The sequence below is a fragment of the Taurulus bubalis genome (genome assembly GCF_910589615.1).
Source record: "Taurulus bubalis genome assembly, chromosome: 2".
Taxonomy (NCBI): domain Eukaryota; kingdom Metazoa; phylum Chordata; class Actinopteri; order Perciformes; family Cottidae; genus Taurulus; species Taurulus bubalis.
This window is the reverse complement of record NC_136590.1, coordinates 21441578-21463374: the sequence shown is the minus strand read 5'-3', so window position 1 is coordinate 21463374 and position 21797 is coordinate 21441578. Positions and strand designations below refer to the sequence as shown.

The 21797-nt window shown below is 41.7% G+C and overlaps 1 protein-coding gene across 1 annotated transcript in view; it reads left to right on the top strand.

Annotated features, from left to right (window-relative positions):
* Positions 1-21797, top strand: part of doc2b (double C2-like domains, beta) — a gene marked incomplete at both ends in the record, with an annotated part of 138468 nt that overhangs the window by 106509 nt on the left and 10162 nt on the right. The window contains 3 exons of the mRNA XM_079235996.1: positions 3120-3229; positions 6762-6888; positions 21068-21225. Coding sequence (XP_079092122.1) covers positions 3120-3229; positions 6762-6888; positions 21068-21225 — 395 coding nt within the window. The remainder of the gene's footprint in view (positions 1-3119; positions 3230-6761; positions 6889-21067; positions 21226-21797) is intronic.

The window sequence follows — 21797 nt, the reverse complement described above, 5'->3', positions numbered from 1 at the left end:
AATAAACTGTTAATTTAGGAATAGAAAGTTTGAAGCAAAGAAAGTAATATAAGATGCAATCCACACACGATTCAAATATATTAATTTGATTATGTCACAAAAAATATTGAAAAAAAAACATTTCCATTTTTTGGTAATCTTTAGGTAATTTTTGGGTTGCGTTAATGTGGCATGTGCCACCAATTTCGAATGTTATCAGCCAATTAACTGCCATTATCAGTGGCCATCACGACCATTTGAATCTTTCAGACGGCCAAACTGTACTGTAATGAAAACCTAACATCGGCAATTTAAACAAAATTATTTTAAGTTTAGGCAGCAAAACTACTTGGGTAGGTTTAGGAAAATACCATGGTCTGGGTGAAAATAAGTATGCAAGTTACATGACATAAGTATGGTAAATAAGTCAGCATTGACTTTTGATTTCACATGGGATCTTAATAGCGAACTCCTGGGTGAAAGTCCTGTGTTGTTTGACTCTTCTCTTAACCATCTCTGATCTTCAAGGCTTTTACATTCCGGTGTAACAGGCCTTAGTATACCCCCAGTCCGGACTATAGATGGAGTTAAAGGGGCCTAGGCTGGATTATACCCCGGGTATATTATGGCCTAGGCCAATGTATACTTCGGGGTATACATTGGCCTAGGCCAATTCATACCCCTCAAACCAGATTATACCCCCATGATATCAGTAGTCTTGAGTGATATACACAAGAATTACTTTTAATTAATTTTTCAACATTTTATTGGGGGTTCAGCTTTGTCAGGTAAATTAAGTGAGAAAGCTAACTGACTTAAATCTTAAAACTCTAAAACATAGACTTGTATTACTTCTGTCACGGTGTTGAGTGGCTTCCTGTTTTATTTTGTCGTTTATGTCTCTTGTGTCCTCTGTGTCCCCGCACTTCCTGCCCCTTGTATGCCTCGTCCCTGATTGTGCATGTGTCTCTTGATTGTTTCATTCCCTTCACCTGCCCTCAGTCACTCCCATGTGTGTCCCCTGATTGTTTATGCCCTACACCTGTGTTTCCCGTCTCATATATATACTCCCCTGCTTTCCCTTGTCCCCTGCCAGATTTTCGCTGTGTGCGTCACAGCCAAGCGTTCCAGCTTTGTTCCTATTCTTTATCTGTCTGTTCGAAACCTGCTTGTCCTTTTTGTGTCTGTTTTTGTGGACTTAAAGTAAATTGCTTTTTGTTTTTTCCTGAACATGCTTCCTGTCGTTTTCCTCTGCGCCTGAGTCTCTGCCCACCACACCCGGTCGTGACAACTTCCATCAGAAAAAAATAAATAATAATAGACTTCCACAAAGATCAAAGATGACTGTCTTGCAACTTCAACTTCTAAGACTAGCAAGTTCTCGCTACAATATACATGTTCAAAGTTAAACACTGATAACATCAAAATGATCATGCTTGTTTTCTAGATAAAGTGCATGTTCTGTTGATGACAGCAGATTGAAGTTTACGGGATAGGTCAACCAATCCATGGAGTCACAGACTTTTGTGTGGATAACGATGTCGCAACTCAACAGTTTATCCCCTGGGGTATACTCTGGCCTCCAAGGGTTATAGTATGGCCTAGGCTATTTTACACCCCTGGGTATAGTTTTCACTAGGACAGTTTATCCCCGGGGTACACTCAGGGCTGGGACAAAGTATACCCAGGCTTAATCTGGGCGGGGGTTAATTTGGCCAGTTACACCAGGTTAAATAAAATACAATGTTAAATACTAGCCTGTAAATATCGTCTCAAGGGAGCAATAAAGTTTGCCGTCTTTGGTTCATATTACAGAGCCTCTGTGTTTTTATAATAATAATACTAAATGTTATGCAATCACATCGTCCATTCCGCACAATGTTATTGGTCGAAAGCATCCAAAAAATCAACCTCGTTCGGGAAAAAAATATGAATGAATAAAAGTTTTTTGTTTAAAGTGCTTATGACAAAGACAAGTTATAAAAACATTGATATATATATATATATTGATATGCAAAGTAATCCCACACAAAAAAGCCACCGCTGTGTAAAAGCCTCTACTCCCGTCATAGATACAGCAGCCACTTGAAGTGACCGCCACCGCCGCCATCTTGTATTTCTGTCGGTGATCAATGTGTACAGATGATAACGGCCTTCTGGAACTATGAGTAGATGAAGCCCAAATCCACAAGGATGATAAAAGCTGACAATGCCCATTCAATCTCGAAAGCGCCACAAATGTTATTTGCATTTTTATACAAAGGGCTTAAACGCATCATTTTGAATGCTCGGCGCATCTCTGTGTTTAACAGCGTTCCCGTGTCAATCAACCGCTGATTGAGAGAGAAACAATCAGTGAGAGCCTTATTACATGGATCGCTGCCATCAGACGAGTAAATAAATCCCACCAGTTTATTGATTAAGCTCCACAGATTTACCCACACAATATTTCACTAATAAAACAACGTTGCCTGTCACGAACATGCCGAACAGCTTGTTAGATTGCAATTGATGCAACTTGAACTTCTCTTTTTGATAAAATGTTGCATTTAATATTTGCATCATTCCATTTTTTTTTACCTCTTAGCTTTGTATTTTATGGATCTTAAGACACGTGTCTTAGCTGTGTATTCTTCGGTAAACAGTATTGTTGCCAAAGATGGTTGTTTTTTTTCAAATTGTGAAAGCCTAATTAAGGTTTATAATTGGAACATTGTTTTCTCCGAAAATGTGGTGCTGACCGCCACAGCAATAGACTGAGCGTGAGCGGAGCCATTGTTACTATCGCATAACTTCAGTGTAATCAACATCATTGTCCTCCTGCATTGCTTTGATTATGCCCGTCCCTTCATGTGTGAATGGAGTCGGCCATTTATTTTTCATTCCCGACAGCGTTCACTGTGCGGCAGTGGGGTCGTGTTTGCAAGCGTGCCGGCAGACGTCAATGCGTTGACAAATTTCCACGAGGGCAGAGAGGCTTTTGTACATTTTCAGGGATGTTTGTGTATATTCTGGCAACACTTCAATGGAACTTGACACCTGAGGGATGAGCTCTCTTGATCGGTAGGGGGGGAACCGGGAGTTAATCAATAAAGATGTTTAATCCTGTTTAATGATCAACTTCTCCGTTTGTCTTTCAGGCCAATAAACTTAGAACCAAGACCCTGCGCAACACACTCAACCCTGTCTGGAGCGAGACCCTGACCTACTACGGCATCACCGACGAGGATATGGTCCGCAAAACACTCAGGTAGACTCCTCTCAACCTCATGGAGAGAAAGACAGAACCGGCAAGAAGGAAAGAATGATGGGGAAAGAGGAAGAGGGGAAGGGACAACAGAATAGGAAAGGAAAGAATGAAGGAAAGTGTGGCACGAAAGAAAGAGGAGGAAAGTATAGAAGAAAGGTTTGACAAAATGAAAGGAAGGAAGCAAACAAGTAAGAATAAAGGGTAATGAAAACAATGGAAGAGAGGAAAAACATGAGGGATGGAATGGAGAAAAGAAATAAAAGGAATGAAAAGGGAGGAAAGGAAAGAAATATGGAAGGGGAGGAAAGGAAAGAACAAATTACAAACATAAGAGGAAAAGAAAGGGAAGAAAGACAGGAGGGGAATTAAAAGAATGGAAGTGATGGAATAGAAAAGACATGAGAGGAAGAAAATGGGAGGAAAGGAAGGAAATTAGAGGAAGGGAAGGAAAGAACAAAAGAAGACGATAAGAGGAAAGCAAGGGGAGGAAAGATATGAGGTGAATTAAAGGAAGGAAAGTGACGGAAAGGAATGAAATGAGTATGGAAGGGGAGGAAAGGAAAGGAAAGAACAAATGAAAGAAATAAGAGGAAAGGAAAAGGAAGAAAGATAGGAAAAGACTTTAAAAAAGATTTAAAAGGACAAAGGGAAAAAGAGGGAAGGATATTTAAAGAAAGAATTATAAAATTAAAATATGCTTGTATATTTAAGCGTGCGCTGCGTTGTATTTGTTTTTAGAGGCTTAAGACAATCCTTTTCAGGAGGCTGTGATGTCTGAAAGTTTCTGAGGTAAATCGTTGCATTACAGCCGGGATTTTACCCAGAAAGGACGTATTCATCCTGTGTGATCTTCCTTCACTATAATTTATGAGAGTCCCGTTGCCAGGGCGAGCCTGACCGTGTGGTACCCCCCCACGATCAGTTTAAGGGCCGGGGAAATCCTTTCGTTCGTGTAATAACTTTCCTGGTTTGTTGGTTATTTGTATTGTATTTCACAACAACAGCTGAGAATAGACTGAAAACCTGCACCAGAAACGTCTGCTTCTCATGATAAATGTGACACCGTTATGCAATGGAAGTGTTACTTCACTGTTCTCTGCTCCTTTATTTTTACCAAAGTGTGAACACTGTAGTAGAAGTAGATTATGCAATCAAATGCATAATCATCTTTGGTAAGTACAAAATATATATCCCAATGATCGGAGGGCCGCATTCTGTGGAGGATTTTTCTCTCGCTTTATTTTTCTGTTCAACCCCCGCGAATCTAAGTAACGATCTTTCTCACATGTGACTTCCTGTTAGTGCCAGCGTGTCATCATATGACCCAGCAGTGTTTGTGTTTGTTGTACACTGGGAGGAACGTTTTGTCGTAGCGGGCCTTTTTAGCCTCTTGGTCTTTCTGTTGTGCGCTTGGTCCAGAACAAAATATCGTAACTACGATTTGATGGATTGCCGATAAAGGTTTTGCACAAATATTCCCGGATCCCACTGACGTTTCCTCTGGCGCCACCATGAGGTTGACGTTTGTGGTTTTGAAACAGCCGTAATCCTGTACGCACAATATCCCGTTGCATAGTGTTACTGATGATGATGCTGCTGCTAAATGAGACAATCCGTTGCTTTTGCGCTTCTTACTTTTAACGCACAGTTCTCTGGGTTATGGCTGCTTCTGCACAAGCTTCCCGAAGCTAAAGACCCCGACAGTGAAAAAGTTGTTTTTGAAAGGCTTAACTCTGACAACTATGGATTGATTGTGATGCTTGGAAACAATCTCTCTTTTTTCTATACATTTTGAATTTGGGCAGAATGAATATACATGCCAACCAAAAAAACAATTTAAGAAAGCTGATTTATTGATTTTTATTGGATGAATGCACAAGCACTCAAAATCAGCGTTGTGATCAACATGTAATTCAAATTTGATTGGACCATTTCTTCAAATGTAATTGTTAATTCTTATATTACTCATTTCTTCAAAGTCTCACAGCTGCAGGAATGAATTGTTCAATCACTGCTATGAACAGACATTGCCAATATGTTGTGGTTATTTTGTTTTGCAGAGCAGGAACAATATGAATCTTTACTGCACTGAGTACCACAAAAGTGACATCGGGCCACTTCTCAGAAGTGTGATCTGACAGACTTCACAAGTCAAACAATCTACTCGCATAACGGCGCCTTTATTAACCATTTTCCAGGAACAATACTGCAATTAAAGCCTCCAGACAAAACACTGTTTGTCTCTTTTTTTTGTTTCTTCTAATTTGAATTCAACACCAGCTGTCCATGCACTGTAGCAGATGAGTTATTTTGTATTTATTGTGATTCTAATTATGCAGGATCGACAGCGCTAATACTTGTTACTCACGCCACTGGCTGCACAAAAAGCTTCATGTTTTCCTCCACACGGCGGCTGATTATGTGGGAGAAAATCACTTTAAACCGTCTTCCACTAACACTCATGAGCCCGATGTGGTGTGAATCATGTCATGTTGAGGGCTGCGAGTGCATACATGGGGACTCACCCTCTGGATGTATTAAAGACATAGATCTGCCTGAGAGCAACGTTCTCCCACACCAATAATTGACATTCATTTAAAAATGTAATATAGATCTCCGGTCTGGAGAGTAAAAGACTACACTGTACGTGTGCTCATTGGTTTCAGCTCATCCATCGGTTATTATCTCTCCGACGCAGTTATTCTGTGGAACGTAATGAATCTTCTTTTTCGGTGATTGAAGAATACACTTACGTCTTCAAAGGGATGTTGCCACGCATTGAAAACAGTGTTGTCTTTATGCGGAAACGGATAGAAAATTAGCACATCATACAAATAATAAGTAAACAGACTGAATGCACAGTGGCACGATTCAAACCAAGCTGCATTAATTGAGTAAACAAGATCAGCACAGCGAGATATGTTCGAGCAAAAGTCGTGATTTGGTTTTAAATGACTTTGACGTGAGCAAAACATCGTTTTTCTATCACTAGGCGTATCGCTCGACTTTTTCTGCCTTTCTCACATTTAAAGTCTTTTGATACAAACGCAACCAAATGTTTTTTCCTAAAGCGTGCTTATCTCATCGTCGGCTGTCAGGCTGATCAAGTCTGACAAAAGTCTGATGAACGGTGGTGACTATGGCGCATGGCTGACTTTCAATCAGAGGATCCGTGGTTCGATCCCCGGCTCTGCTAGTCCAAGTCGATGTGTCCTTGAGCAAGACACTTAACCCCAAATTGCTCCCCGTTGCTGTGTCTACGGTGTATAGAGCAAAAATGTAAGTCGCTTTGTATAAAAGCGTCAGCTAAATGCAATGTAATGTAACTCATTCGCTGCAGAACTACCAGGCTTTGCTTTGGCTCAGAGAGGCGGCGGGTGAAGTGCTTTATAGTGAATTGAAGACTTTTTGGTGAGAATTGAATCCCTGTGATGGAGGATGATCGACTCCAGGTTGAAAAATGACTGGTTTTATGGCTTTAACTTCACTTCCTTCTCATCCTCCTACCTGCTCTGCTCTTCTCCTCTCTCAGGATTTCCGTGTGCGATGAGGACAAATTCCGACACAACGAGTTCATCGGGGAAACGCGAATCCCGCTCAAGAAGCTGAAGCCCAACCAAATCAAAAACTTCAACAACTGCCTGGAGAAACAACTACCTGTAAGTCTAAAGCGTCACATGGATACTTGTGGTTTTAGATGTCACTGTTCACAGGATTTTGTGATGAAAAACTTACATAAAATCATGTTTAAATTATCTTTGCTACATATTCCATAGTCATACTTATTCTCTTCAATGAAAGACAATGCAATACTCTCGTGCAATCTATACCATATACTACTCAAGTATATACTTCTCTAGTATAATCTACACCATACACTACTCCAGTATATATTACTCTAGTGTAATATATACCATACACTACTCAAATATATATTATACCATATACTACTCCAGTGTAAACTACACCACTCCAGTACTATACCATATACAACATTTTACTATTCTCCAGTATATACTTCATACTGCATTATATGTCTACATTATACAATGCTTTGTTATACTATTATTTATTGTATAATATAATATATCATACACCAGAGTATACTACTCCAGTACACATGCTGCACTATATAATACAGCAATCCATTATACACTACACTACTGCCTTACATTCTTATATTAATATATCATATTAATATTACTAATAAAATATCTCCTCTGTGTGTTGGCTGCCTTTGCTTGTTGAGTAGCTGTGTAGTAAAACAATAACAATAAACATTATCAGATGACTTTTGGAATAAGGGGTTAAACCAAATTAAGTGCATACTGTGTGTCTAGATTTTAACTTAATATTAAAGAAGAAACCAATCAGGAAATCACAATGTGGAAAAATAAAACGGAAATATGAAAAAAATGATATGAAGGAGCACCTTTCAGACATTTAAAATATGTTTTTGCTTTGTATTTATTCACTTGTTAACCTTTGTTCTCAAACCTAATCCTTAAATATATATATTTATATATAAAATCAATAAATTTGTCGCTTACTGCACTGTAGGGGATTTTGCTTGAGTACCCCAGAAACATTTTCTTCAAGATATTGTAATTCAATGTGAACGGTAGTACAGGAAAGGGTATTTTTACAAGATCCCAGAAAAAGAGTTGATAGCTCTGCACATAAAAAGCTTAACTCTGGCTCATGATGTACATGTCAACAATTACATGCTGGTAAGTGCAAGAAGAACATCGGCACCAAACAACCGCGTACATAAGATGTTCCTTTGGGTTTTGAGCCCATGAGTGGGGTGCGGGAGTGGATTATGTTTTATGAGAACATGGGAGTGGATTGGAGTATCGTTGAACTGTGATTGAACATCCTTTTCAAATTGCCAACACACAAGAAAAAAAAAGGGAATTCTATGTAATTCTGTATCACTCGTACACACAGAGTACAGAGCACTGCCTTGTTGCTCCTCTCATATGCTTTGTTGTCTATGTGGGAGTGTGACATAGCATCCAGAAATAATAAATATGCTCGTATGAAACAGCCACGGCACATTCACCGTTCTATGCTGATTATTTTGTGACGGTTTATTTAATAGTGAGTGCATGTTATACTTCAAAACAGACTATATGTTAAATGTATATAGTGGTTTTAATTTGTCATACAATGACAATGAGCAATAGTGCCCAGAAAACACAGTAGTGGTGTCAAAAATCTGGATATTTTTTCTTCTTTGTGTGTATGAAATCATTAGAGGTGTTTATAATGTGTGTCTCTACTGTCTTTATGGTATAATTAAGATAATATGAAAAGGCTATTTACAATACTGTCAGTGCTGATATCTCACGAACGAGTACTTTCATAGCCTCAACCACAAAACACCACACGCTGACACCATGTTTCAGGCTGTATACCTTCACCTTGACGAAATGTGGAAAATGATTTAGAAAATTTGTGCTCGAACCAGCTTCAAATGGTATCTTTTCCATAGCAAAGATTGGATGGGTTTACTCTACACATGCTCTTAATTCTTATCTTGCACCTATGCTTTCAGGAAGCATGAGCCTGGATCTGGTAGCTCAGACCATCACAGCATGCAGCAGTGGCTTTTAGAGGAGCTGCAGAGCAGATGTTTGTGTCAAACTCCACCACTGTTGTTTGCTTTTTTATTTCCTGCTTTTTTGGACCACCCTGTCAAATGTCTCACCCTGGCAACGGAGACCATACAACACAGTCTGGCCATCTTCACATAGAAATGCTTCAAGGCAAAGTGAAGCTATGACAGATAATGGTTACAGAGAGAGGAAAAAAGCAAAGACAATTTCTGCTCCGCTCGCTCTTGAAGTAGCAGATAAGGAGTTCTGTCTCCACACAGGATGTTCTGGATGCTGAAGGAGAATAGAGCAATTTAATCATCTCGGCCAGCAGCAAGCGAGCGGTGCCCGTCTTAAGCCTCCTTCCCGCTTGGCGAAAAAACAAACCAACGCCCGCTGACATCTGGCTTCTGTCTTCAGCGGGAAAGGTTGCGATCAAACTTTTGGTTTCCAGGACAGTAGTGGCGGTGTGTTAACCGGCGGTGATGGAAACCAGCGCATCTCTATTTCTCTCTATGGTAGAGAAGCCGGTTAATCTACATGGTGACAGCCAGCTAGCTGGGCTCTAACACTCCGGTACAGCAGGTGGCGCTATACACCTAGTCAAGTTGGTTGCAATTAAACTGCAGAAGAAGCAGCAGCAGCAGCATCTGTAGACTTTTCCTGTGGGCAGTACCGTATAACACTTGGACCTTCTTCGTCCCTGGCCCGCGGCGCATCTCACCTTCTATGTAGATATTAACCATATCTACATACAATGAAAAGAATAATATATTTATCTGCTTAAACACATTAAAGCCTATCTTAGCTCATTTTAGTATCCATAATCAATATGCAAATTCCCAAATAGTTCTAGGGCGCAACACCCTCCCCCACTAAAACAAAATGTTCCCAACATTTTCATTCCCATTCCTCAGCAATACTGAGTAATACCTTAACAATAGAACATTTGCTGGAAGGTGAGTAAACAGGTCAGTATAACCACATTACACTTTACAGGATGATTAGGCAGTACTATCTAAATAGTCAATTTTTCAAAAAGTCTTGGCCACAAGACTAAGTGTCCATAGTCCAATAGTATTGAAGGGTGAATAGTCCATCGAAGTATTGGTGGGCCCGCTATATCTTCGTACACGGGACTAGGAAAATACCATATACACCCACTACTGTGTGGTTACACATTTTAAAGCCATGTAATCAGAAACTCTATTATGTAAGTGTACACACTACTCATTTTTTTCTTTTAGTGCACATATACCACACTACTGCCTTAACTCCAAAATACTAGCATAGTACCCCCATATCTGTACTTATTATGTAAATAAATGTTCAGATAACCTGTATCTGTGTCAGTTATTACCATTACTCACCATGAACTCTTTGAAACTTACAAATAAACAACCTTATGAACTTGTAATCATCCTATCTATTTGTGATAAAACGGATACATGGATGATGATCTGTTGGGGAGGTTGTGGTTGGTCCCTAAGGGCCTTCTCACACTGACAGGGCAGGTGTGCAGCTGCTGAAAGGTCACTTGACCTAGCTGGTCATACGTGTAAACATGTCTGGGCTGTCGGACTCTCTTAGGCCTGTCCCTCCCTGTTTCAGTCTCACTCTGCTCATCTTCGGATTCAACAACTGGAGCTTCAGCCTCTTCCTCCTCGCTCTGTCTCTCCTCAGTGTGTTCCTGTTCAGAATTCTTCTCAGGCACGATCACCATATCAGGCTTGTCTCTGGGTGTTTCACTCCTTAGACAGAACTCCTCTGCTTCCGCATTGAGGGGTGGATCAGCCTCTCTCACTGCTATCCACATGTGATCCTCCTCTTCACTCGAACTGTCTGACGGGTAGGTGTGGTGCTTGTCCTTGTGTTGTCTTGCTCTCAGTTTTGTTTGGTTTCCACTGTTTTTTTTGTTTCAGGTTAGGTTCTTGGGCCTCTGCCTCTTCAACCAGGTAGGGACATGGAAGGTTACGGTGTAGCACACGTCTTCTTCCCGTTCCTTGCAACGGCTCAACCATGTAGACTGGACTATCAGGGCCTCTTCTTCCTTTGACAACATGGATCATGTCTTCCCAGTAACTGTGCATTTTTCTGGTGCCGCCTCTAGGTGTGAGGTTTCTCACCAGGACACGATCGCCAGGTTCAAGGGTAGAACTCCATATGCACTGATTGTAGTTTTTCTGTCCTCTCCTCGCACATTTCTTCATATTCTGCCTTGCGATGGAGTAGGCCTCTAGCATGACTTCTCTCCACTTCTCTGCATAACCAGTATGTGACTGGTTCCTCTCCCCTTCCTTTCCTTGGAAACATTAGGTTGATTGGTAAAGTCGGTTCACGGCCAAAGAGGAAGAATGGAGAGAATCCTGTCGCTTCATGCACAGTTGAATTGTAGGCATGGACTACTTTATTGAAGTGTTCTTTCCACCTTGACTTCTGAGACTCCTCAAGTGTGCGCAACATGCCCACTAGCGTTCTATTGAAGCGCTCAGCAGGATTAGCTTGAGGATGATACGGTGATGTACGAGACTGAAGAATACCACAGTAGTCTTGAAGCTTTCGGAAGAGAGTGTTTTCAAACTCTTTTCCCTGGTCGTGGTGTATCTTGGATGGGAAACCAAAACGCATGATGAAGTCATCAAAAAGCTTTCTGGCTGCAGTTTTCCCGGACTTATCTATCGTTGCATATGCCTGCACATACTTTGTAAAGTATCTATTCCTCACCTCCTTTACACTTGTCCAGATGTACATAGTCAATGGAAATCATCTCAAATGGTGCAGAAGTTTCAATGCTCTGTAACGGTGTTCTGGTTATTCTGTTAGGTTTCTTTCTCTTGATGCAGCGACACACCCGGGTGACAGTGTTCCATCTCCTGTCTCATCTTAGGCCAGAAGAAGCGTTCTCTTGCAAGAGCCACCATTCTATCTGCACCTAAGTGTCCCATTTCCTCGTGTAGGTGTTTATATGTCATTGACTTCAGTGACTCAGGAACAACCATTTGTGTTCTCGTTGCAGTCTCTCTTCTGAGGATGTCATCGCCATTTATCCGCAGACGAGGCCACTCTCTGAGCAGCAGTCAGACAGGTTCATTCTCGGTCACCTTGTCTTTCTGTTTCAGGTGAGTATATGTCTTTTTCAAGGTCAAAACTCAGCTTATGACCGGGTCTGCATTTTGGGCAGCTCTCATGTCTTCTTCTGCAAGAGGCTGAATTGGCTCTGAGATGTTGCACCCCTTTGGCAGTGCGTCTTCATTAAAGGTGACTGCAAAGATCCAATTCACTTCTCCTGCTTCATCTCTCTTCGAAGCTTTCCCAATACATTCAATGGCTTCCTGTTGGCATTCTTCTGTGCATTCCATGGGCACTGGTCTGCGTGACAGGAAGTCTGCATCTGTATTTGCTGTTCCAGGCCTGTATTTCAATGTGAACCTATAATCCGCCAACTCTGCCAACCAGCGGTGTCCAGCTGCGTAGATAGAAGCAAAACGGTGTCGCAACGCCGCTTTTTCGCCGGCGTTCAAATATTTCAACTCCAGCGAATAATTCGCATGACGCGGAGTTGCGAAAGCCAATCAGCGTTGAGAAGCTCCGCCCGGCATCACCGCCGTTACTGAATGAAACTGCTGGTCCGCTGAAGGAGCGCTGGAAACGGCTTCATTCAGACACTCGTCCTGGAGGAGTCGGAGCTGTGGGCGACTACGGAAAATGTTTTGAACCCAGACACGGGGCGGTTGATGTTCCGACGTGTGTGGGACTTCCTCAACAAGTATAAAGCAGAACTAGAGGTTATTTCAATGCTGAATGGCTGAAATAGTAAATGCTTTCACAAACACGGAGCTAGAAGCTCCGCCAGGCATCACCGTCCTGCCGTTACTGAATCAAACTGCTGCTGGTCCGCTGAAGGAGCGCTGGAAGCGGCTTCATTCAGACACTCGTCCTGGAGGAGTCGGAGCTGTGTGTGACTACAGATAATGTTATGAACCCAGACATGGGGGCGGTTGATGTTCTGACGTGTGTGGGACTTCCTCAACAATTATAAAGCAGAACTAGTGGTTATTTACCTGGTGGATGAAGGAAATAGTAAATGTTTTCAAGACATAGATAAGCCCCGCCCCCTTTCCCCAGCGATGGTTGCGAAAAAACGGATTAACCACATAGAGCGAATTTTTCACCTGCGGCGCGATATAGGCGAAGTCGCGTTGCGAAAATTCGCAACTGTTTTGGTGTGAACACGGAGAGTGCTGTCTTGACGCTGGTACAAAACTGCACCAAGGCCCTCTTCTGAGGCATCAACATGAAGCACAAAGGGTTTCTCCAAGTCGGGATATGCCATCACCGGTGGGTTTGTTAGCTGTACTACAATTCTGTTCACTATCTCCTTGTGGAGCGTACTCCACTGAACTGGATGAGAAGGTGACAACTGAGCAGATTTACAGCAAACATCCTTTTTCTTTTGGCTTTGCTTCACATCAGATTTGGGCTTTGCTAATAGTTCATAGAGAGGCTTGGCTATCCTAGAGAGGTCTGGTATGTAGGAGCTGTAATAACTGAGTTTCCTCACTGAGTTCCTCACCTCTCGCACAGTGGTTGGTGTCTCATGCTTCAGTGCTTGAACTGCTTCCACTTCTTTGGGATTCATCTTGTATACTTCTGCGGAGACTACTCGACCTACATAGCAGACCTCACGTTTGAAAAAGTCACATTTCTTTGGCCTCAGCTTTATGCCACACTCTCTCTGTCGTTTGAGCACTTGTCTCACATTTTCAATGTGTTTATCGAAGCTGGGGCTAAAGACGAGGACATCGTCTAAATATGGGACACATACTTCATCTCGGAGGTGTTAGAGGGGGTGTGGTGTTGAGGACCCAAATGCACAGACGCAGCAGTTCAAGTTTCAAGGGCGGACTTTATTGCGACAAAACAAAACACAACGAATAGACAAACTAATACCAACGGTAATGTCCAGCGAACACAGGAGATCCACCTCCCCTGCTCCAGAGTCGGGAGGGCAACTCAACCACTCTGGTGAAGGCTGCTCTTGAAGCACGCCGGACGGATTACGCTCCAGAGTCGGGAGGGCAACTCAACCGCTCTTGTAGTCAATGCTCTTGAAGCACACAAGACTGATTCCGCTCCAGAGTCGGGAGGGCAACTCAACCGCTCTTGTGATCCACTCTCACCTGAAGAAGCAAACCAGACTGGAACTGGAACAACCCGACAAATGAGCCAGGTACACAGTGGTCCCTAAATCACCTGCCGGTGATCAAGGCAATGCACAACAGCTGGGATGAAGGAGAGGGGCGTGGCAGTGGGCGGAAACCGGGGGTGGAGACTTACGAGCAGACAGGGAATCCAACAGGAGGTCTCCCAGACATCCCTCCATGTAGCGCTGAAACGAAGCGGGCGAGTTAGTAAGCCCAAAAGGATCCTCATCCATTCATACAGTCCCCATGGCGTTATAAATGCGGTGCAGGGCCTGCTTTTGCGGTGCAGGGCCTGCCCTGGTGATAAGCCTTCCCTTTGTCTAACACTGAACCAGGAGTTACCTCCTAGGTTCTCCAGAATCTCCTGTATCCTTGGAATTGGATGACGGTCAGGCAGTATTTTCCCGTTCAGTAGCCTGTAGTCTACGCACAGCCTCAGACTGCCATCTTTCTTCCTAACGCATACTACAGGTGAGGACAGTGGCGGTTCTACATGTAATTACTGAATTACTGAGATCGCCAAAAAAGCTCTGAAACCTTGCCTCCATTTCAACATCCTGTCTTTGTGAAGCGGGTTTTAATGAAGTAACAGATTGCATATAAAGGTTTAAGGTACGGAATAGAGTCAGTAGACTGGACATAAACAACAGACGTCGGGGGTCGGTCTTTTTCTCCCGTCACCCCGAGACGGACCGGCTCGTAGCAGAGAAACAAGCTCAGGGCTCCACTAATGCAGCGTCATGGTGATGTGTATCTTTATGCACTTTATAATTGTATTTATGCCGGTCGTATTACGTCATATTTATTACGTCATATTTATTACGTCATATTTTTCGCCTACACCGTGAAGGCCGGTCTGTGAAAATATTGTCTGACACAAAACCGGTCCGGCTCAAAAAAGGTTGGGTACCACTGCATTAGAGTACGGCCCTATAGCCCACAGTGGATCCGCACGCCGCCGCACCCACACACACGACCCGCAGCCGCCCCCAGCAAGCAGCCGCAGGGGGCGCCAACCCCCCACACAGCGACATGATAGATATTGGAAAACCGCTTCACGGCCCAGATGATTTTATTTATTTATTTTTTTAAGTGGTCGTGCCGCCCCCCACGTGTCATGAAAAAGTGCACTTTTATTTATCCTTTTATTCGCATCAGTCGTTTTATACCAACAACACAGGCACAAACCTCCATTCACCAACGTAAACACTACGTTTCTAGTCGTCCGATCACTCAAAGCGCTTTAACACTACATGACATCATTGACCCATTCAAATCTATTCATTTACACTGATGGGAGGAGCTACCACGCAAGGTGCCACCTGCCCATCAGGACTAACTAACATGTACACGCCATAGGCACAGCTATGGGAGTAATTTGCGGTTAAATGTCTTGCCCAAGGACACATCAACATAGAAATTCTGGAAAAAAAGATGTCACATATGTTTGCAACATCTGAATTAAAATTAGTATGTTTTTGACTGTTAAACTCTTGATTTGTAGTAGTTTCAAAATTTTTACTGAGAGTTTTGCTATTATTTATTGTGACATAGAAACACTTAAGATTTGAAAGAGAGTTTTAAAAATATTAAATCAAATGACATTTTCATTTCATATTGAAGAAACCAGGGGCGTAAGTAACATTTTTGTCTTGTTTTTATTTTTTTTAAGCAATATTCTTTCAGTGAGAAAGAAATCCTTTCAGCTTTGAGGACCAGTTCCTCTTCTGTGATTGTAACTCTTCCAGTGGCGGGCCGTGGCTTTTGCACCTGATGAGATTTTGCGGTCCCCGAGGAGTTCCTTGTGACCAATCACAGAGCACATTAATGGTCACACAGGCCCTGTGGCCAAACTCACGTTTCATAATGCTAGCAGGCCTCGCCATATAGTTTAACCAGCTCTCGATTGCATAGAGAAACAGAGGTGAAATGTGATTGGATGAGAATACCCTTAACAAGCAGCGGCACCGTGCCACACAGCAGGCTGAAGGCTTCTGAAGGCTGAAGAGAAAGCAGACAACAGAGCAACACAGGAGCTGGGCAATGGAAAAATAAGCTAATACGGAAAAATAAGTATAATACATGTAGTGTATTTGTGAAAGAAAATACAATTATAAAATAGCTATAACTTTTAATTATAAAATATATATATATATATATATATATATATATATATATATATATATATATATATATATATATATAAATATATAAATCTTTTTTTTTAATTTAAACTTTGTGATTATGTTTAGGCCAGCAGAGAAGGCTTAGCAGGCCCTGACGGACCGTCACTGAACTCCTCTCTTATAACTGCGTTGCTTCTCCTCTCTGTGTGGAGTATGTTCGTGAATACCAGAGGCCTGTGAACCACCACGGTAGCTCTTCTTCTGCATCAGCACAATGTTCTCTGAGAGGTGTTGATCTCGGGAATCCAACCGGGACATTGGCAGGAGATGTGTTCTGGCCCGGCTTCCTGTTACACACTTTTACAGCCTCACGTCCTGAACCGATAAAGCAGACCTGTGCTCCTCATGTAGAGACCCGTGCTCCTCATGTAGAGACTTGTGCTCCTCATGTAGACCTGTGCTCCTCATGTAGACTTGTGCTCCTCATGTAGAGATCTGTGCTCCTCTAAGCCGCTCAGGAGATAGGCAGAGGTTTTAATTACGGGTTTCCACCTCAATCTGTATGTTAAGACATTGCAATTGATTCCTGGCTCAGTCAAAAGAAAAACTCTTTCCCCTGTTTGCAGTTTCCCTGGTAACCCCTAAGGGGCTGAGTAGTACCTGGAACACTTGGAATATTATTCTGTTGGGTTGCTCTCCAGTTTGTGAGTTACAGGAGAGAGAGAGAGAGAGAGAGAGAGAGAGAGAGAGAGAGAGAGAGAGAGAGAGAGAGAGAGAGAGAGAGAGAGAGAGAGAGAGAGAGAAATAGATTTCACTTGATTATTCAGCTCTGCAGCTGCATTCATTTAGAATGATGTGCAGCCACGTCAGAGGTGTCCGGTTATACTGTGCGTTAAATTAAATTAATGGACATCCTCCAGCCGATCTTAATTGAGTTTTCCCTCCAGGCAACGGTGCAATTAGCTGGAAAATGTTAAGCAAACACTACTGTACAGCAGTGTGTTTGTGGATGTAAGTAGAGTTTTATGTTAGAGCAGATTGATGGGAAGAGGAAGCTCACTGAAAAAAGCAGATTATATGACAATGGGCCCCATCACATCTAAACCTCCATAGGAGCCAGACATATATGCAGTTATAGTTGTTTGGCTTTGTCTTGTGGTTGTCTTTGTGACCATTTGGGTCTCTTTAAGGTCATTTATGGTCTTTTTATGGTCAATTCATATCTCTTTGTGACCATTTTGTGTCTCTTTGTGACCATTTTGTGTTTCTTTGTGACCATTTTGTGTCTCTTTGTGACCACTTTGTGTCTCTTTATGGTCATTGTGTGTCTCTTTATAGTATAATTTTGTGTCTTTTTGCAGCTGTTTTTGTTCCTCTGTTTAATGGTAGTAGTTGTGTGTGATTTTGTGATTATTTTGTCTCTTTTTTGCCTTTTTGTGGTTGTTTTGCCTCTTTTCATAGTCATTTTGAGAGCCGACAGGCCCATGTAGTTGCAGACAATTTGTGTGTTTTGTTTACTTGCGATTAATGTTGCATGGTCATCAACTGAGTTTGTCAGTTTAATATGTGTCTATTTGTTGGTATAAGTATATAAATATAGTATTTTAAAAGTAATTTGTGAGAGAAGGAGAAGGGACGCTAGTAGCCAAGGTAAATGGATGATCTGTGTGTGAAGTAGAAAAGAGTGTGTGTCAAGTAGAAAAGGAGACACAGAGTGTTGAAAAGATGTCAGCACTTGTCAGGTACGCCGACATTGATACCATCCAGTCAGCCGGAGGTTTGTACTTCTTCCCTCGCTCTCCTTCTCCACACTCTGGTATTCCTGTCAGCCTCTTTGTATGCCACAGACACCCTGCAGAATATCTTGTTAAGCGGAGACAGAGCGGCAAAGACAACAGTGGGATGTCCTAAACACACATAAAACAGCAGAAGAAAAGACGGGACTAAATGGATTTGGCAGTAAACCGAGGCGGCGTGCCAGATGAAATGGATGCCGCGTCCACAAGTCCAGTGAGACGTTTTGTAAAAGTCATCTGTGATTCATGTAGAGAGAGTCGGTTCCCTGGAAAGATCTGATGAGTGCCCTGTTGTGGACACCGGCGGACAGATTGTTGAGCACTGTCTCCGGCACACAGGTTTAAGACTGAAGTCTGTGTCTGCAGAGACGTCTGGCCTGGTTTTCTTCTTCGTTTTATTATTCTTATACTGTTTCTGTTACGGGCGTCAGTGTTTAGCATTGGATGTGTGAGCCCACAGCGGTTGAAACAAAGGCCACTGATTGGAGCTTCTAAAACTTTTTCCAGACAGAATTTTGTATTTTAGCTTGTAAAATAGTTTTGGCTTGGGAAATGTAAAAATGTAATAATAATAATCCATTACAAGGCTGTAAAAGTTGATGCAAATCCTTTTTTAAATTCTTTAAACCTGCAATATTTTTTGGGATGACGACAAAAGAGCAGTGATAGTGTACCAAAATAGTACATTTGCAGCTGGACCTATTCATATAATATATATATTATATCTTTTTTTCAGCATTTGGTTGTACGCTACCCTCTAGCGTCACATTTGCTTCCAAAAAACAAGATTGCGACTTCCAAAATACAAAACTTGAGGCTACAAAACTGTCGTCCACAAACCAATAGGTGTCGTCAAGGTTTAGTGTAGTTTATTAACTGGAACCCCATTAGCTGACGCCTTAGCGGCCACTAATCTAGGGTACACAGAAAGGACAAAATGTAATAGATACAAAAACGTGCAAAACATGACTTGAAACAAACAGTTAAAAATAGTACAAACAGAATAATTTTAATAAATAAAAAATAAAAATTGTAGATACCTAGTGCAGTGCATACATAATTTACACAAAGAAGGATCAGATGACTACAAAAGCAATGGACAACGTCAAGTGGTTATTGTCCTGAAGTGCGCCTTTAATTGCTTTTTAAATTACAGATTATTACCTGTATGAGTTCTATGAAAAGATAGTAAATTCCAAGCAGTAATTGCACGAAAAATAACTGTACGTTTGAGGAGGTTTGTTCTTGGGTTGGAGGTATCAAGTGACCGAAGCTAGCGTTCCTTGTGTGATGGTTATGTCTGTTACATGTATATTGTAACTGATTGAAGAAATATACCGGGGTCTGATTAAATACTATACCTTTCTGAAAATCATGAGAAGGCTATAGTGAAGTTTACTAGGTGACTCGGTCGTCTTCTGCCATACAGTCTGTGTTTGGGTTGTTTTCTATCAGAGAAAGATTCAATATAACAGGAAGTTGTTACCACTGAAGGATTCATCTTTTTGAAGTCATGTCGAGATACAAAATATTGGAACTATCCGTCTCTTGGGTTTGACTGTATTGCTTCGCTCTGGGGTGTGAAGTAATTTGTCGTCAAGTCTATTTAATTTATGTTTCTCAAAATCACAAAGTTGCCTCAAGGGGGCTTCCCTATCCGGACAGCACGACACCCTCAGTCCTCAGACCCTCGCTTCGGAGACAGCGAGGAAGAGTGAGACAGGCAGAAAAAACTAATGCATATCAATTTGAAATAGCACAAACCAAATTGAAATAACTCAGTCCCATTTCCCACATGTCCACTGGTCCATGCACTTTTTTATAGTAGCCATTGATAAGTGTGAAGTCGTTAAGCCTCTGTGCATTTTCTCCGCTGATGCGGTAAAAACATATAATGAATGCTGGTGTAAAGTAAAAGCCCAATGCATATTCACACAATCAGCAACTGCAGGACTTTTGCTGTTAAATTGCATTTCAAAGTCATTGGCCATAGCAGTGAAGAAAAAAACAACAACTCATAAATAGCTCTTTAGGGGCCACGAAAAAGTAATATCCTTATGTATGCTTCTCCCTCGGGAGCTCGAAGTGCTTTGTGGAGCAGTGAAAGAATGCAAAAAGAGACTAAGCATTAACCATTCGGTCAAGACTGACTCATTTTACTGATAATTGGCTGATATTTACTTTTGGGCTTGGAAATGCACTTTGGTTTCAAGACCTGCAAGACTTGAATCTCTTCAAAATATCTCTAAAATAGCTTTTCAATCGCTCAACCAACCAAATAAATTAATCAGGCTACATTTTTTTTTAAATAACAGCAGGTTCATGTAATTCATTATAGTGATAAAATATAAAGAATGGATAAGTGCTAGCCTTATGTAGTATTACTTAGTTCAGTTAGTTTTAGGCAACAAAACTACTTGGAATATCTTTCGTGGAATATCTACAGATTAAGGCGCATTATTTGATGAATGCTGGATGAGATCATGCTGAATATTTCGCGATTTTAAACGGGACCCACACACACCGGTCTCCTGGGTCAAAGTCCTGTGTTTGCTTGACCCATCCACCTCCCCTTAAGTCGTCCTGATTTAACATTACCTCACTTTTAATGAGCATCACTTGTTATTCCACGTCACTTGCGCTAAGCGTTGCACATTGAAATGACACGCCAAAACCAAGAAAGACATCATGGCGTGCAAAATGATCTAAGAAATAACCTTTAATGTCCAATCGTCTAAACAAGACCCAAAAAAATTGAGTTACTTCGGCAGGACATGAAAGGTTTGATCCTCTCGTTGAATGTTGTGCTCATCAGTGAGAAGGCCCGGTGTGTGTCGGTTCAGATGTTTGTCTCGTCTCTAAAGAGCCTGTCAAATTAATTTTGATGAGGCTATTAACTCAACGGAGGTGACATCAATCAGCCAATCTGTATACGGCTGATTTTCAGGACACACAACCGTCAAGAAGCCGCTGAAGACTTTTTATGATATCCACTTACTTTCACAAAATGCTTAACATGGCAAGAACAAACTATTGGCATCTTGCTGGCAGCCACCCGGGCGTATAAATGTGGTAAACTAAAAACTAAACGTTGTTATTCTCACCACTGCAGGTCAACAAGACAGAAGACAAGTCCCTGGAGGAACGAGGACGCATCATGATCTCTCTCAAGTACAACACCCAGAAGTCCTGCCTGGTCGTGGGCATCATACGCTGCGCTCACCTCGCCGCCATGGACGCCAACGGCTTCTCTGACCCCTACGTCAAAACGTCAGTATGCAGACACGTGCAGAGTGACACGCCCAAAAACAGAAACCTAGAGCTATGACAGCTAAATCTGTAAAAGCATCAGATGTGCTACACGATGTAATGTGGTTTCATACCACATATGATATAAATGTGATGTTAGTTTATTTAAAACTTAATTGCGTAGTTTGCGTCATTATTTATGTCTGTAATAAGTTTGTACTCTCCAAATTAGGGCGGCAACCAAACTGTTGTTCTGTCCTAAACTCATAGATATTTAGTTTACTGTCATAGAGGAGTAAAGAAACCAGGGGGGCGGGGGAAGTAAGAATCAGAGAATATTGAGATTTTCTTAGAAAATTACTCAAACCAATAATTGGATTATTAAAGTAGTTAGTGATTGATTTGATAGATTGAAGTGTGCAGTCTATTCAAAGTAATGTTGCCTTTTTGCAGTGTCCACAACCAATTTCATGGATTTATTTTCACTTCCCGGAACTGTTGCTCGAGGACAAAATCTGGCCTTTTGTTTGCACTAAAGGAAAAAGTCAGGAGGTCACAAATACCATCAAGAATCAGCCTGCCGGGCTTCATGG